Source organism: Myxocyprinus asiaticus, chromosome 10, assembly GCF_019703515.2.
Source record: "Myxocyprinus asiaticus isolate MX2 ecotype Aquarium Trade chromosome 10, UBuf_Myxa_2, whole genome shotgun sequence".
In the NCBI taxonomy this organism is placed as follows: Eukaryota; Metazoa; Chordata; class Actinopteri; order Cypriniformes; family Catostomidae; genus Myxocyprinus; species Myxocyprinus asiaticus.
The window spans coordinates 25,105,314-25,123,667 of NC_059353.1; the positions used below are offsets into that span (position 1 = coordinate 25,105,314).

The window sequence follows — 18,354 nt, forward strand, 5'->3', positions numbered from 1 at the left end:
CTACCCTCGTGCAGATCTTTCAATGCCTTGGGCTGGTGGACCTGCAGGATGGCCATGGTGTGCAGGGCGGAAGCGGCAATCCTTCGTCATTAAAGAGGAAGAGAACTTACAGGCCTTGGAAGGGAGCCTTGGTCGGTCACATCAGGTGGCTGCGCCCTGCGGGCATAAATGCACCACTACTGCATGCTCCACCTGGGGAAGCCCGGTATATCCCTTAGCCACTCCGCCATCGAGGGTAGTCAGAGTAGACGAGCCTGAGAAGCGTGTGCGGGCAGTAAAAGGTGCCTTCCATGACTTTGTTAGCTCCTCATGCACTTCTGGGAAGAAAGATAATGGGGCGTGGCCTTGAGTCGCGCTCTGAGCCCAGAAACCAATCATCAAACTGTGAACGCTCAGGGCAGGGTGGAGGGTTCCACTTCAGCCTGATGTTCGCAGCCGCCCGGGCAAGCATGGCTGCCATCTCAGCGTCCACCTCATCCTGTGCTCTACAGCCCATTGGTGGGAGCTCAGAAGATTGGTCCCCTTCCGATAGCAGAAGCCCACCCTCCGATGCCGCGACCGAAAGCTCATCCTCGTCACGAGGGGGCTGAGCTGACGGAAACGCTCCCAATTCCACATCCAGATCGCCCTGAGCGTCAGCCCAGGATGGACCGGGTTGGGGAGCAGCCGCGGTGGCTCCTTGCTTCATGAAGAAGGAAGTGAGACACGACCACAACGTTCTCAAGGGCATGTTTTCGCAATGAGAACACAACCCTTCCATGAAAGCCACCTCGGCGTGCTGGCGCCCCAGACACTCGAGGCAGATTTCATGGGTATCCGGCAAGCGTTTGCGCAAGCTCTTTTAAAGAAAATATACTCTTTCGAATATACTCTTTTAGCACCCGCAGACTCAGGCTGCCGAAGTGCCCAGGGGAAGCAACACACTCAACCGTGCAAGGGTGTCCGCTGATATGTGCCGTAAAAAATCCAGCAGCATAGCAGGAGGTGAGAGGATGAACACACAACCATTCGGCTCTGAAGAAAAAATCTGAATGAGTGATGCACGCCATCTCCTTTTATACCCGGGGCGGAGAGTGGCATGCAAATTCCACTCGCAAATTTCATTGGCCTTTTCTATTTTAAGCAAAGGTGATTGGAGGTCTCAAGATCGAACCCCTAGTGTCACTACATCGACAAAACTGTTTTTGTCAGCTTTTCAGTGTAGCTTCTTTTAGCCACTCTAATCTCCTTAGTCAGTGTGTTTCTGGCCTGCTTGTACAAGATTTTATCCAAACTTCTGTAAGCATCCTCTTTGGCATGATGAAGCTGTCTGAGTTTTGCTGAAAACCATGGTATATGGTTATTGAATGATAAAAAAGTCCTTGTAGGAATGAACATATCCTCACAGAAACTGATATATGGTGTCACAGTATCTGTGAGCTCATCCAGGTCTGTGGCTGCAGCTTCAAAAACACTCAAATCAGTGCATTCAATGTAGGCTTATAGTTCCAGCTCTGATTCATTGGTCCACCTCTTTACAGTCCTTACTATAGGTTTAGCTGATTTTAGTTTCTGCTTGTAGGTCGGGAGAAGATCAACCAGACAGTGATCAGAGAGTCCTAAAGCTGCACAAGGGACAGAGCGATATGCATCCTTTATAGAGGTGAAGCAGTGGTCCAGTATATTTCTGTCTCTGGTGGGGCATGCAATGTGTTGTTTGTATTTGGACAGTTCACGTGTGAGGTTAGCTTTGTTAAAATCCCCAAGAATAATAATAAGAGAGTCCGGGTGTTGTTGCTCCATGTCTGTGGTATGATCATCCAGCTGTTGCAGCGCTGCGTTCCCACATGATTGTGGTGGGATGTAAACACTCACCAGAATGGTTAGGGTTAGGGTTAGGGTAAAACTCCCCCATCTCAGCGGTACCTTTTTATTGACACAAAGTAGGCCATTTTGTTCTGAAAGCAAAAAGCAACTGAACAACACAAGAAACTGTTGGATGTAATCCACTCAACCACATAACGAGACCAACGCAAAGCAGACAGACACGTTTTCTTGCACAACCCTCTACTGCAGCACTGCTCAAAGTGATCTGTGTTGTGCTATCAGCGGCTCGTGATGAGCATTGGTCACGTGAATGGTTTGTTCCGGCTGCACACTTCTGTTGATTAGCACAGTTTCATCATACTTTAATAATGTTTGGCTTTCCATTCAGTATATAACTCAATAAAACAGGATGCCCTAATATATGGAAGGATTATTGCTAGAGGAAGATTAGGCATGCAGGTGCAAGGGGACTCAACATGTCGAGGGACTTTTAACAGCATTAAATAAATACTCCTCTCTCTCACTAGCACTTACATGTCAGTGATTATTATGTGCCAATGGTGGATCAAACAATAATTTATGGACCCCATGTGGGTCACGGACCCCTTGCACTACAGCACAGTCAGTTTTGTGGAGTAACTAACTAAAAGTATGCTACTAAATACTAACTACATTTTTCAGTAGCATGACAATAGTTCTGTTTTCAAAATAGTGTCGTTTTCTGCTAACAAGCTACTTTTCCCTTACAAAAATCTAGAGTTTTGGCAAACTAGCCGAAAACTTGCCGAAAATTTGCCACTCATTATTTTCACATGCAAATGAGCTTGTGATTCTCAGCAAAGGTTTGCCTGAAGTTTGCAGCTCTTCACTCTGTAGTGGGGAACCTGCAGCATACCTTTGGCAACAATGGACAATTTGCTGCAAGTTTGCTGCAAAGCTCATTTGCATGTGAAAATAATCAATGGTGAATTTGCGGCAAGTATGCAGCAAATTTGCCATGAAAGGTTTTCCAGCGAAAAGTGGTGTAACACTTCTGTAGCGTTGTAAAATCTGATTCATTGTAGTAAATTGGTTTGTTTGGACTGTTATTGTAAATAAACAATCAAAAAAAAAAAAATATTCACCAGTTCACATTTGAAAATACAACTTTTTTATAGTTTTTTCGACTTCCTCTAACGTATAGCTTCATTATAGTTAGCTACATTACTATTTTATGTGTGTGTGTTTGTGTGTGTGTGTGTGTGTGTGTGTGTGTCTAACTACTTTTTCAAAGTAGCTAATTTTAGCTTAAAGTTGAGCTACTTTAAGTTAGTAGCTTGGCAAGCTACAGTTTCAAAGTACATGTAGCTTCTCCAACACTGAGTGTCATGGCCACATGTTGATGGCTTCAGGTTTACCTGCAGAGATGGTCCAGACTGCAGTGATCTTGGCCCATGCACGGGAACGGGAGTTTGAGCGATTGTGACGGATGGGGTTGCGGATTGCCACATATCGGTCAAGAGAGATAGCACACAGGTGCATGATGGAGGCAGTAGAAAAGAGAACATCCAGGTAGATCCACATGGGACACAGTGCAGTAGGCAGGGGCCACAAGTAACCTGAAGAGGAGAAACACACACACACCAAGGTTATTATCGTAACGAAAACTAAATGTAAAAAAAACATTTTCGTAAAGTACGCAAAAATCAACATAATTGGAAAAACTGAAACTAAACTACATTTTCGTGGCTCTGAAAAAACGAAATTAAACAAAAAATAATCGTAAAAAATATATAGTTTTTAAACCCGCTATCACCTTAACATGAAGATGGTACTAGGCAGCGATAGCACCAGCAGATGGCCTATTGCCCTCATTACAAAGCAGTTAGAAAACTAGGGTGACCAGAATTTACGAGGTGTGTCCCGGTGTCCTGTCATTTCTCTAAAAAAATTTAATAATGTTTCAGCTGTTAGGCTCGCTGTTTTTTTATTTTATTTATTTATTTATTTTATTAAATATCCTCAACGTTCTTCTTGGTATCGTGTCTGGTATCGATTGCAGGGAAGGGAAGATATTTTATTGCATTGCATGATGATTTGACAATACTTTCATCCTAGTTTTGCAGCAATCTGAATACCATGACAATGACTCAAGTGCTTGGCGCTCTCAGCCGCTCTCTGTCATCATCCAATGCAAATTAGAAATGCCCAAATGAAAATGCATGTTCAACAAGCTGAAAGAAGCTGATCTATTTCTTTGCACAACATGTGAAAATGGAATTGAAATGTTCTGATGTCACTGTAAATGTTCACTTTCACATGTCCACAGTGTTAAATAAGAGATTGCAGGTCATATTCATACAACTGTATTTTTTTTTTTTAAATAGTACAAGCTCTTAAATGTGGAATTGTATTATAACTTTTAAGTTCCAGTGTTGCAAATTTTGTGTAAAAATGTGTAGCTGACAAGAAATTTCAAGCACTGACAAGTCATATCATTATTACACATGCAATATGACATCATATGGATAGAATACGCTATATGGAATTTGTACATTTTACAAATATCTAAAATGTGGTTAGAATTGTATAAAACAAAATATAATAAAATAAAATAACATTTTGCATACTAAAAGATGTTATATTGAATTTAGCTACATATTTTAATACAATGCATGTATTTATGTATATACAGTATATATGCATGTATCGTGAACCCCACAGGTGTCCCAGTTTAAGACTTTCAAAATCTGGTCACCCTATAGAAAATGCACTAGCCATGTCTGGGACTTCAATTGTGACACATTTGAACCTTTATTGGAATGTCTGTTCGTTGTGTTGCCAATGCATTATGTTAAAACAAAGAGAACAGAAACAACATAATATCCAGTAATTTATTCTGATTAGATGAGTGATTTATTTTACATTTCATTTGGAATTGGTATAGAGGTTTGTTTGATGTTCAGTTTTCAGAGTTGCAACAAGGCTTACTTTCTGATGTCAAATGCACTAAAGAGGTCTTTGTGGTTAAAGTTCAATAAAAAAGAAGCATTCTCAAATCAGAATAATTTGTTCCCTATTTGTCACTCACTCAACGTTGTGTCGATGTAGTGACACTAGGGGTTACTCTTGGGAGCCCCAAACACCTCTGCTTTTTTGAAAAAAAAGGCCAATGGGAATTGGCGAGTGGAATTTGCATGCCACTCCCCCAGATATACGGGTATAAAAAGAGCCGAGTGGTTGTATTCAGTGCACTGAATTCAATTCCCTCCAAAGATGCACCTCAAAATTGCTGGACTTAAGGTGCATTTCAGCGGCTTCTCCCCCTCTGCACCCATGGACTGCAGAGAACGCCCCTGGGCGCTTCGGCAGAGCAAAAATAAGAGAGTATATTCTAAAAGAGTATATTTTCATTCACAAAAAGAACGGCACACACGAAACATCTTTTTAAAGATGCCTTTCCGTTTGTGTGTTATTCCTGGTCGCGGTCGTTATCTCTCCACTTCTGATGGCCACGATCGCTGTCTTACGTGTCTGGGCACTGCCCACGCAGAGACATCGTTCGTGGATGAGTCATGTCCTCATTGCAAGAAATGACCATAGCAACATTGCAATCGCGGCTTGCTTTCGTATAAAAGCAAGCCACCCCAGCGACTCCCCGCACCGGTCCTTCTACCAACAGGTTTGAGGCCGCGTTGGTTAGCACTGGGGGTGATTTGGGGACATCAATGGGACCACCTCTGCTGGGTATCCCCACACGGACCTCCCATTCCCCAGCACGCTCGCTTTTCCCGGTCGGGCTCTCGGATGAGTCCGCCGGCTCCTCTCAGGGCGAGTTCAATCTCTTGTTTGGAGCTTGGGATGACGATGAGCTATCGAGTGCAGCATCAGAGAGTGGGCTCGTCCAGTCTGACGCAGAGGCTTCGGCTGGGCTTTCTCCTTTGGGAATGGTCGCCCAGTCTCAGGCCGACACGGAAATGACGGACATGCTTTCCCAGGCGGCCGCGAGCGTTGGGCTAGAGTGGAACCCTCCACTCTCCCCTGAACCCTCGCGGCTCGACGATTGGTTCCTAGGCCCCGGTCCCTTTCTTCCGGAAGTGCATGAGGAGCTGACAAGATCGTGGGAGGCACCTTTTACTGCCCGGTCCTGGTCTTTCAGCTCCCCCGCTCTCACTACCCTCAATGGTGGAGCGGCCAGGGGGTATTCGGTGATCCCCCAGGTGGATAAGGCGCTCGCAGTGCACTTGTGTCCGCAGAGCACCGCCAGCTTGTGCAGGCGCCCGAAGCTCCCATCCAGGGCCTGTAGGTTTACGTCGTCCCTGACGACTGTGGCCTGCGGTGCTGCTGGACAAGCCGCCTCCGCCCTGCATGCCATGGCTCTCCTGCAAATACACCAAGCCAAGGCGCTAAAAGAACTGCACAAGGGTAGTTCTGACCCGGGATTGATGCAGGAACTGCGCTCGGCGACCGACCTCGTTCTCCGGGCGACGAAGGTCATGGTGCGGTCTCTCGGGCAGGCGATGTCCACCCTGGTGGTCCAGGAGCGCCACCTTTGGCTCAACTTGGTCGAGATGGGAGAGGCGGACAAGGCACGGTTCCTTGATGCCCCCATTTTCCAGGTTGGCCTGTTTGGCGTCACCGTCGAGGACTTTGCCCAGCAGTTCTCGGCGGTGAAGAAGCAGACGTAGGCCTTACAACATATCCTGCCCTGGCGCGACTTAAGACCCCGCACCCTGTCTGCTCGTCGCCAAGGGTGTCCTCCTGCAGCAACATCACCGGCTCTGCCGCAGCCCGCCCCCGTGGTCAGCTCCGGCATGAAGCCCTCTGCAGGAAGCAGACACCACCTGTCTCGCGGCCAGCCGCTAAGAACCCGAAGAAGGCTTCGAAGCGCCCCCGAGACGGGCGACCCAGGGGCGAGGAGACCTGCTTCTCTGGAGCTGATCGATAGACCACTCCATCCCCCAGTGGAGGGCCAGGAGGAGAATCTTATGTCGCCGCATGCCCAGGAGGCTGACCCTGTTTCAGCCCTGTTCACGACCAATTCAGAGTTCATATTACCTAATTTTTTAAACATAAACTACCTATTTTACAAAGGTAAATTGCACTTACAATCTAATTAATATTAGGTAGACTTTACCTGATATACTTAACCTATAATGCATGCTAAAATACAGTATTTTCTCAATATAATGGGGTAAACCTGACTACAAAACAATCAAATTTACTTAAAGCAAGTGATTACAAATTGCTGCCTTAGTTTTTTGGGGGTACATTCTATAGTTTTTTTTTTTTTTTCCATTATATAAATATTGACATTGTGTAGTCAAAGATGCTGCTTAACATTGCAGACCACTATATTCTAAGACATATATTTGTTTTTACAGGTGGAGTGATGAAAAATACCATGTCAGACAAGATTGTTATATGATGCATTTAGTCCAATGTTCAGTGCAAAAACTTCTTGATCTTTTCCATTTCTTGAATTTTCATGTTGATTGTAAATTGATTGTAAATAGTCCACAATGCACCTCTGATACATAGGTAACACTTTACAATAAAGTTCCATTTGTTAACATTAGTTAATGCAGTAGGTATCATGAATGAACCATATAGAAGGTAAACCATATTTGTTTTTTTTTTTTTGTTTTTTTTTACTGCATTTATTAAACCTATGTTATATGTAATGCTATAATAATAAAAATAGAATTGTTCATTGTTCATGGTTGCTCATAGTGCATTAACTAATGTTAACATACAACTTTTTATTTAAAAAAAATGTTTTGGTATGAAATTAAGAATTATAAATTCTGTAAAAGTATTGTTCATTGTTAGTTCATGATCTAATGTTGCTAACAAATGGAACCATATTGTAAAGTGTTACCGATACATGATTTGTGTTATGAAATGTACAAGACATAAATGCTGAAAATGTTATTTAAACAGTATGTTGTGATAAACTTCTGTGACATAATGATACCTTACTTCTCTGCAAACTACAATCATCACAGGTAAAGCAGAATCGATTGTAAGCAGAACTAATATTCTTCCCAAGTGGGATATGCATCTTTAAACTATTATCAGTATTCACATTCAACCAATGCAGGGAAACTCTATGAGGGGCCAATCCAGTACCCAATGATGAACATCATGGTTACTTGTCTAACCTCCGTTCCCTGATGGAGGGAACGAGACGTTGTGTTGATGCAGTGACACTAGGGGTCACTCTTGGGAGCCCGAGACACCTCTGGTCTTTGATAAAAGGCCAATGAAAATTGGTGAGTGGTATTTGCATGCCACTCCCCCAGACATACGAGTAAAAAAAGGAGCTGGTATGCAACCACTCATTCAGGTTTTATGCTGAGGAGCCTATATAAGGTCCGGCCATTTCAGCGGGTAGTTCAGCGTTGTGGCAGGAGGGACACGACATCTCGTTCCCTCCATCAGGGAACGGAGGTTACACAAGTAACCATGACATTCCCTATCTGTCACTCACTCGACGTTGTGTCGATGTAGTGACACTAGGGGTCCCTATACGAAACGCCACAACTGGCTGAACTGTGTTACATGAACTGGCGGTGTGTGGTGGGCAGACTACTGTGTGCCTCATAGCCAGCACACCAGGTCGACATGTAACCTCCCCCAACACAGTTATGAGTGTCGAATGGCCCTTTGGGGACAAGTCAACTACCCAAAAGATAGAGACAGGCCTAACCCAGTCATGGCCTCTTTTTCCCTTCTCTTTTTCCACTCCCTAAAAAAGAAGGGGGATTATCCGACTGGGCCACCAGGTCTAGTCGGGGGGTGTCCCTCCCAAGGGGAAGACACAGCGGAGACCACACCTCGCCCAAAGAGAGGGGGGGATATTTAAATGGAAGGATATGTCACATGGTCTTTCCAACCATGTGGAGAGTCTTCAAGGTAGATCCTGCCCAATGGGGGAGGAGTTACTACAAATATGGAGACTGGGGCAGAGGGGCTCTGCCCAAGGAAGACGCAGTTTGCCAACAGGGAAACGAATTAGCGGAAGATATATATCGCATGGGGTTAGCCTTACAGGGAACCGCAACATGCGGAGCACCTACCCCAGAACAGGACTCTTAGTTAGTGCGTGTACTGGGCCGGCAGCGAATCTCTCCGAAAACTCGACTGCCACAGGGCTCGGAAGAAGTCAACCAGGGAACAAACTTGTAAACACTACTGGGAATTCATGGCGCACGTCTTCAGCTCAAAAGGAGGTGGAAGGCACTATGTGCAAGCGATACACCCGGCCGGCTATCCCAGGCTTATCCGCTTGTGTTGCGTGCCACTACCTGGGACGAAACCGGTTCCACCCGGAGGTTGTAGAACCTTGCAAAGGTGTTGGGTGTTGCCCAGCCCACTGCTCTGCAAATGTCTGTTAGAGAGGCACCCCTTGCCAGGGCCCAGGAAGCCGCTACACCCCTGGTAGAATGGGCTCGTAGCCCTACCGGGGGCGGCATGTCCTGAGCAACATATGCCACAGTTATTGCGTCAATGAGCCAGTGGGCGATCCTCTGTTTGGAGACAGCGCTTCCTTTCCGCTGTGCACCAAAGCAGACAAAGAGCTGCTCAGAGGTTCTAAAGCTCTGCGTGCGATCCAAATAGATGCGTAAAGCGTGCACCGGACACAGCGATGACAGGGCTGGGTCTGCCTCCTCCTGGGGCAGAGCTTGCAGGTTCACCACCTGGTCCCTAAAAGGGGTCGTGGGAACCTTGGGCACATAGCCCGGTCAGGGTCTCAGGATCACGTGATAGTAGCCCGGACCGAACTCCAGGCACGTTTCGCTGACAGAGAACGCTTGCAGGTCTCCTACCCTCTTGATGGAAGTGAGCGCAGTCAGGTGGGCAGTCTTCAAGGAGAATGCCTTATGCTCTGCTGACTGCAAGGGCTCAAAGGGGGCTCTCTGTAGACCCTGAAGATCTACAGAGAGGTCTCATGAGGGAATGAGGCGTAGTCTGGAAGGGCTCAGCCTCCTGGCGCCTCTTAGGAACCTGATGATCAGGTCGTGCTTCCCTAAGGACTTACTGTCGACTGCGTTGTGGTGTGCTGCTATGGCGGCAATGTACACCTTCAAGGTGGAAGGGGACAGCCTCCCTTCCAACCTCTCCTGCAGGAAGGAAAGCACTAATCTGACTGCGCATCTCTGGGGGTCTTCGCGTCGGGAAGAACACCACTTAGCAAACAGACACCACTTAAAGGCATACAGGCGCCTCGTAGAGGGGGCCCTAGCCTGAGTGATTGTGTCTACCACCGCTTAGGTCTTCACTGTCCCATCCAGGGGCCAGACATGGAGATTCTAGAGGTCTGGGCGCGGGTGCCAGAGGATGCCCCGTCCCTGAGAAAGAAGGTCCTTCCTCAGGGGAATTTGCCAGAGGGAAGCTGTCGCGAGGAGTGTGAGGTCCGAGAACCATGTCTGGGTGGGCCAGTAGGGTGCTACCAGGACAACCTGCTCTTCGTCCTCCCTGACCTTGCATAAGGTCTGTGCAAGCAGGCTCACTGGGGGAAACGCATATTTGCGTAGGCCAGGGGGCCAGCTGTGTGCCAGCGCGTCTATGCCAAGGGGAGCCTCGGTGAGGGCATACAAGAGCGGGCAGTGGGAGGATTCTTGGGAGGCAAACAGGTCCACCTGTGCCCATCCGAATCGACTCCAAATCAGCTGGACCACCTGAGGGTGGAGTCTCCACTCTCCTCTGAGGGTAACGTGCCGTGACAGCGTGTGCGCTGTAGTGTTGAGGTTGCCCGGGATGTGAGTGACTCGCAGCGACTTGAAGTGCTGCTGACTCCAGAGGAGGAGACGGCGGGCAAGTTGTGACATACAACGAGAGCGCAGACCGCCTTGATGTTTGACATATGCTACCATTGCCATGTTGTCTGTCCGAACCAACACGTGCTTGCCCTGGATCAATGGCCGGAACCTCCGCAGGGTGAGCAGAATTGCCAACAACTCGAGCTTGCTCTTTTCCCAGTTGACCCGAAGCCCTAGTTGGCTGAGGTGTGATAGCACCAGGTCCCTGTGCACCCACAACATGTCTCGAGAGTGAGCTAGGATTAGCCAGTCATCGAGATAGTTGAGAATGCAAATGCCAACCTCCCTTAACGGGGCAAGGGCAGCCTCTGCGATCTTTGTAAAGATGCAAGGAGACAGGAACAAGCCAAAAGGGAGGACTTTGTACTGATATGCCTGACCCTCGAATGCAAACCGCAGGAAGGGTCTGTGTCGAGGAAGGATCGAGACGTGGAAGTACGCATCCTTCAGGTCTACCACCGCAAACCAATCTTGATGCCGGACGCTCGCCAGAATGCATTTTTGTATCAGCATCTTGAACGGGAGTCTGTGTAAAGCCCAGTTCAGTACTCGCAGGTCCAAGATTGGCTGCAACCCACTGCCTTTTTTCGATACGATGAAGTAAGGGCTGTAAAACCCTTTCTTCATCTCGGCTGGAGGGACAGGTTCTATCGCGCCCTTCCGTAGGAGGGTAGCGTTCTCCGCACGCAAGGTGGCAGCATTTTCGCTCTTGACCAAGGTGAAGCGAATACTGCTGAACATGGGCGGGCGCCTGGTGAACTGAATCATGTAGCTGAGTCGGACAGTCCGGATCAGCCATCGCGATGGATCGGAAAGCGCGAGCCATGCGTTCAAGTTCCGTGCAAGGGGGACCAAGGGGTAGGTGGGGCCTTGCGGCGGGGCGGAGCTCGAGGTGCCACACCACGTCATGGCTGTGCTGAGTCTAGGGACATCGAAGCACTTACCTGGCTCCTTGTGACCACCCCCAGAACAGTCTGGGATGGGGGAGGAAGAGGCCTGTCCTCATAACCCATAGAGACTGCCACATCGGGGGTGGCTGTGTGCCACAGCTGGAGCGCCAATCCTGCAAGAAAGAACCCATGGATGGTAGTCGTGGTGATGACCATACACACCGAGTATGTGACCCAGGGAGGAAGGAAGCCGCTCTTTTGCTGAACTGTTGGGTACCGCAGCCACTTGGGCATGTGGCGAAATCAAACAGAAAGGCTACAAAAGATTTTCCGCCCGGGGGATGGAGTTGTCTTTCTACCAGCTCCACGTGAGTGGGTTCCCTCGTCCCTGGGTCACCCGTCTCAGGGGTGCTTTAAGGACCTCCGTGGGTTCTTAGGTGCCGGCTGTGAGACGGGTGGCGTCCGCTTCCTGCGGTGGGCTCCACGCCGGGGCCGGGCCGAAGGGGTGGGCTGCGGCGGAGCCGGTGCAGTCACTGCAGGGGGTGCGGGATCTTGAGCCGCACCAGGGCAGGATGTGCCGGATTGCCTCCGTCTGCTGCTTCACCGCCGATAACTGCTGGGCAAAGTCCTCGACGGTGTCAATGAATAGGCCCGCCTGGGAAATGGGGGCAGCAAGGAACCGTGTCTTTTCGGCCTCGCCCATCTCGACCAGGTTGAGCCAAAGGTGGCGCTCCTGGACCACTAGTGTGGCCATCATCCGCCCGAGAGCCCGTGCCTCTGCGGGCATAGGTGCGCCGCGAGCGCCTTATCCACCGGGGGAATCGCCGTATAGCCCCTGGCCACCCTGGCATCTAGGGTAGTGAGAGCGGGGGAACTGCGGAATTGGGGCCGGGCAGTAAAAGGTGCCTCCCACGACTTTGTCAGCTCCTCGTGCACTTCCGGGAAGAATGGCACTGGAGCGGGGCGTGGCTGCTTTGAGCGATGCCGCGAGCCCAGGAACCAATCATCAAGCCACGAGGGTTCAGGGGAGAGCGGAGGGTTCCACTCTAACCCGATCGCTCGTGGCCGCCCGGGAAAGCATGTCCGTCATTTCGGCATCGGCCTGTGACTGGGAAATCGTCCCCGAAGGGGGAAGCCCAGCTGAGGCTTCTGCATCTGACTAGACAAGCCCGCTTTCCGATGCTGCGCTCGAGAGCTCATCATCTTTGCGGGCTCCGAACAAGAAGCCAGACTCGCTGTGAGACGAGCCGGCGAACTCATCCGGAAGCCCGATTGGGCAGACGAGCATGCTGGGGAATGGGAGGTCCGTGGGGGGATACCCGGCGGAGACGATCGCATTGGGGTCCCCAAATCGTCCCAAGTGCCAGCCGCGCTGGCCTCATACCCGTAGGTAGAAGGACCGAGGCGGGGAGCCGCTGGGGTGGCTTGCTTTTTTACGAAAGCAAGCCGCGACCGCAACATTGTCATTGTCATGTTCTCACAGTGAGAACACGAACCATCCACAAACGCTGCCTCCATGTGGGTCGCGCCCAGACATGAAAGACAGCTATCATGACCATCCGAAGTTGAGAGATAACGACCGCAACCAGGAATAACACACAATCGGAAAGGCATCTTTAAAAAGACGCGTCTTTAAAAAGACGTTCCGTGTGTGCCGCTCTTTTAGAGAAATATATACTCTTTTAGAGCAGGAAAAGCTCTTTCAGAAAATATACTCTCTTATTTTTCTGCCGAAGCGCCCAGGGGCATTCTCTGCAGTGCACCAGTGCAGAGGAGGGAGAAGCCGCTGAAATGCGCTGTCAGATCCAGCAGAGGTGAATGAACAGCAATATTCAGCTCAATGAGCATGACCGTTCGGCTCCGAAGAGAAAATCTGAATGAGTGGTTGCATACCAGCTCCTTTTATACCCGTATGTCTGGGGGAGTGGCATGCAAATACCACTCGCCAATTTTCATTGGCCTTTTATCAAAGATCAGAGGTGTCTCGGGCTCCCAAGAGTGACCCCTAGTGTCACTACATTGACACAACGTCGAGTGAGTGACAGATAGGGAACCCATAATGAGCATAGATGTAACCCATATGGGCACATAAAGTGGGATCTATATGGGTCTGATGTAGGTTGCCCAGCTGGGCCCCACATTAAGCCCACACAGATGCTCCATGAGATCTACATGGGCAAACCAAGATAGGGCCAACATGGAACCCATGGACAAACCCATTTGGGGCCCATACTTCAAGCCCTTGTCTTACCAACATGGGCCCCACCTTTCAATGTTGTCTGGGGTATTTCAAAGATATACAAGTTATACAAGTCAGGATCAACATGAGGGTAAGTAAATCATGACAAAATATTTAGGTTCAACTATCTTAAGCAAGACCATTACCTGGACAAATATATGAAGGTTTCTTTTGAGTTTGGGAATATATGATGTGCAGATAAAGGGTTGACACTGAAAGATGCATTCAAGAAAGTAAGTAGACTGCTCAGAAAATGTATATCATACAGGAAGTTTTAACTTTCAGAAGACAAATAGCTATGCAAAATAGAATGGTGCTCGATATGCTGCCTACAACATGGGAAGGTGTGAAGTTGCACATACAGTATATACTAGATGCAAGCACGGATGTTTAAGAAATGGCAAAGAAGTTTTATCATAAAGTTAGTAATATACGGGAGGTAAGGTATTTAGATGGACCATTGCAATTTTGGTTTAGTGGCATATATTTGGTCTCATAGGAGGAGGTTTGAAATACATAATGAATTTGCTGTGTATAATTCTGCTTATAATCATATACATTTTTGTCCCGTTCAAATTAATCATGTGCTGTTGCAAAAGGGGCATAAGAGGAGCTAAAGAGCCCATAGGAAGAGTAGAAACAGATTATATGCGGAAGTATAAGGGGTGAGCCCGAACTTTAATTACCGATTAAATTATTTGAAGAAAAAAAAATACATGATATATGCTGCTATACATCCATCCATCCAAACTAAAGCCATTGGTGGATAATTTGCTCTGTTTTGTGAGTGGACAAGCATTCACTTGCTCTGTAGGCAGTCAGGCAGAAAATTATCATTTTCCACAGACTCATCACAGAAACAGACGGTTCACTCTTAACACTGCTGTCATTTTGTACAAAACATACACACATACACTAAGAACTGGGGAAATATTGAAAGAGTAACACATTTACAGCCTTTTGCAATTATTGGCAGGTGCTTTCTTATGAAAGCAACCTAAGAAAGGTTTTATGTTGCTGGCAAAAGATTAAAATCAAGCACAAAAGCAAAGACAATGGTGGCAATAAAAATGTTGTACTATAAAGAAATGTGTCTTTTAAGGGAAGAGGAAATTAGGTAGAATAATAAAAGAAACAGGAAAGAGAAAAACAGATTTGAGGAGGAACTGCGGGAAATGGGATTCATGAAATGAGTGAGAAAGTGCTGACAGAGAGAGGAAGTGAAGAGAAGATTGGTCATATACAGTGTGATGTGTATGAATGAAATCACAGAGCTTATGTGCAAAGAAATATGATAAGAACTATCAGTCACCACCAAAACAAAAATCAAACACACTCACTTCAACTTCAAAAACAGCACTCATCATCAGAATTCACCTAGGATTTGTTCAATAATGGTTTGCCCAAAGAGGTCTATTATATTTTGGGAAAGCTCTGTTAGGATTTCCATTCATCTGAATAGCAGTTGCTCGGATGGCATAGACGGAAGTACGTCAAAATCTGCCATCTTTACTCATGGGTACTCAGTTCCGCATCCAGGCGTTTTTTAAACAATCACACTATAATACTCTACTTAAGCAATAAGGCATGAGAGGCCATGCTATATTGTCAATATAGTCACTTCACATCACGGTATGCCTAACAATGCCCTTCAGTTGTGACTATATTCACAATATGGCACAACCTCGAGTGCCTTTGTAACGAGGCAGGCGAGGATGGAGGATCTAAATGCAGCTTTTAATGTAAACAAAAGATGAACAAGGTAACTCAGAATAAAATGAAAACAAAACACAGGGAACCAGGTACAGAACATGACAATACATGTGAAGACTGACAAAGAAAACAGGGAAAACAAAGGCTGAAATACACAGGGGCAAACACGGGAATGAGGAACACCTGGGGAACCAATCAGGGAAAAACCAATCATAAAATGAAACTACAAAAGGACTACAAAACTAAAAAGGAACGAGGAACTAAACAAGAATTTCAAAATAAAAGTCTAGACAAAAAACGGAATGAGTGATAGCCTTATTGCTTTTATAAAACATCATATGTTTTATTGTCACCACACAATAAAAATATTAAGGACACAAATGTTCATTAAAATGTTATATTTTGTAAGTATAATCATTAAATGTCATCCAGAAAATATTGTCCCTGGCAGTAAACAGCAAACAACGTTGCTAGGCAACAAGAATAACTGTCAGCTATGGGCAGGGCCTTAGCAAGGAATTTTTATTAGCTCATTTCAGCTCTTGCAAGTAAACAGATGCCATCAGCCTGCTGAATGTTTGACAGTCCAAAAGTCATATTTAGGCAGCATAAAAGTAATCCACACAACTCCAGTCGATCAATTAATGTCATCTGAAGCAAATCAATAGGTTAGGTCGATAATTAAAAAGTTTTTAACTTTAAATCGTTACCTCCGGCCAGTGCTGGGATGCTGTTTGAAATGACCTAACTCTTGCGTGACGTTCGTTCCTCTGTTGTAAGCAAAGCACGTGTTTCCGACTTCTTGCATGAACGCGCCATCACACTTACGTCACGTGACAGCTCCGTGATGCATCGACTGCTAGCAGGAAGCATTTTGTAACAGTTAATAAAGTTTTAATTATCTATTTATTTTTGACACAAACCTATCGATTAGCTTCAGAAGACATTAATTGAATGACTGTAGTCATGTGGATTACTTTTATGCTGCCTAAATATTCCTTTTGGACCATCAAACAGCCAGCAGCCTAATGGCTCCCATTCACTTGCATTGTATGGACATACAGAGCTGAAATGTGCTTATAAAAATCTTCACTTTGGTTCTGCTAAAGAAGGAAAGTCATACACATCTGGGATGGCTTAAAGATTAGTCAATTATGAGAGAATTTTCATTTTTGGGTGAAATATTCCTTTAAAGGTACAGTATGTAAGATTCAGAAATCCTTGTTATTAATGACACCTGTGGCCGTTAAGTGAACTGCAGCCTGTTGCTCGTGATTGCGCACACACTGTATAGGGACGCGAGCGAGCATGACTCCATAGGGAAGCGAGACTGAATGTGATTCACTGGCATCATGATCACAGATGAGGTAGCATAATTAAAATTACACAGTTATGATTGTTTTACTACAAACTTTGAGAGTGTATATTATATTTGACTCTCCAGTACTGGAACAGGGCTAAAACAAAGTGTGGATGTAGGTCTGACTATGCGAGACTGCAGTTTGAAGTAATCACTTTTCTTTGCATGATACATTGAATGCATTGATACAATAGCCTATGTCGGCGTTAGCTAGCTAGCCAGCTTTATCAAAAGCTGTTAGCTAAATCTGGTGGATGATGACAGTAGCTGTTTATAAAATAGAATGTACATTATAAATATGTTGACACAATTCAGTATTGAGGTGATTCCATCACAACTGTCATTTTGATATATCAATGTGCTATTGTTTCATAATAATAGATTGTATATATTTTCTGTATAACCAAGTTACGTTACACTAATGAATGGAGCTTTTTGCATTATCTTGAACATTGTCTAGCATTCATTTCATGTGTTATCATAGTTTACCTTGCTGAATAATTACAGATTAACATTATGTCAGTTACTGTGAATCAGCATACCTGACTTTTAGTATAAAGAGAAGATCATTGAAATTATTTGAAAGTTATGAAGCAAAGTAGCTTGCAATTCGTCAGCGTTAGCAGGCAAGATCAAGTTAACTAAAATTACACAGATCAGTCCTTATGGCACTATATTTCACATGCTTTGCAGTTATGTAAGCTTACCTGTCCAATTAGAAGAACGCCAATTCAGGGTCGGTTTTGATCCCCATTGATAAATATTTTTTTTTTTTGGCTTACTCTGAGTTTGTGTAGGAGTCGGTGTTGTGCTGGGAGCCGGACGTTTGCTGGATTCCATCTCTAAGATAACATTACCTAGTGTTGCAGTTTTTTGATGCTGTTGAATAGCGGAAGAGAAGCTACTGTCTGAGGCAAGGCTCTCGGGAGCACGCATAAACGTCACATCCTTTGGATTTTCCCGGCAAAAGCAACCCGCTCCTTTCGCATGAAAATCAGTCTACAGGCTTTAATAGGCAACCTAGGAAGTCCGGGAAGGGCTCATTTTTTAAGTTGCATTACAAGCCGACACATTGGCAAAAAAAAGGTGAATATTACATGAAAAATGTTACATATTGCACCTTTAAGTGTTATATGGAGTAAAAATGAATTTCACGCTCAACTTGTGTAGTTGTTGGCTCATAACAACTAAAAGTAGTTAATGATATCAACATAACTAACCTTGGACCATCGCTTCATGTCATCTACATACTCAGATTAGGCACATTATAAGCAATAAAAATGTTCCTTGCAGAAAAACAAAAGAAATCGTCAGAATACATGGCTACTTTTGGATGGCCATCACTGGAGAAAGATGCTTTTTGGGTCCACACATGGTGTTGTTATTGCTACCAGCAGGGGCTAACTGTGCCAAAACTTGACCCCTGGAGTTTACCACCTAAACAGAGTCACACTTTTGCTGTTGTTTCCCTGTATGCGCTTTGTTTACTGCACCTTTTCAAAGCGAGATAAGTCTGTGATGGTTATAAACATTCAAGGATCA

The 18,354-nt window shown here is 46.0% G+C and overlaps 1 protein-coding gene across 1 annotated transcript in view; it reads right to left on the reverse strand.

Annotated features, from left to right (window-relative positions):
* The window catches only part of LOC127447348 (5-hydroxytryptamine receptor 2A-like), an 84,012-nt gene that overhangs the window by 30,807 nt on the left and 34,851 nt on the right, over positions 1-18,354 (reverse strand). Inside the window, exon 2 of the mRNA XM_051709169.1 lies at positions 3,204-3,404. Within this exon, the coding sequence (XP_051565129.1) occupies positions 3,204-3,404 (201 nt within the window). The remainder of the gene's footprint in view (positions 1-3,203; positions 3,405-18,354) is intronic.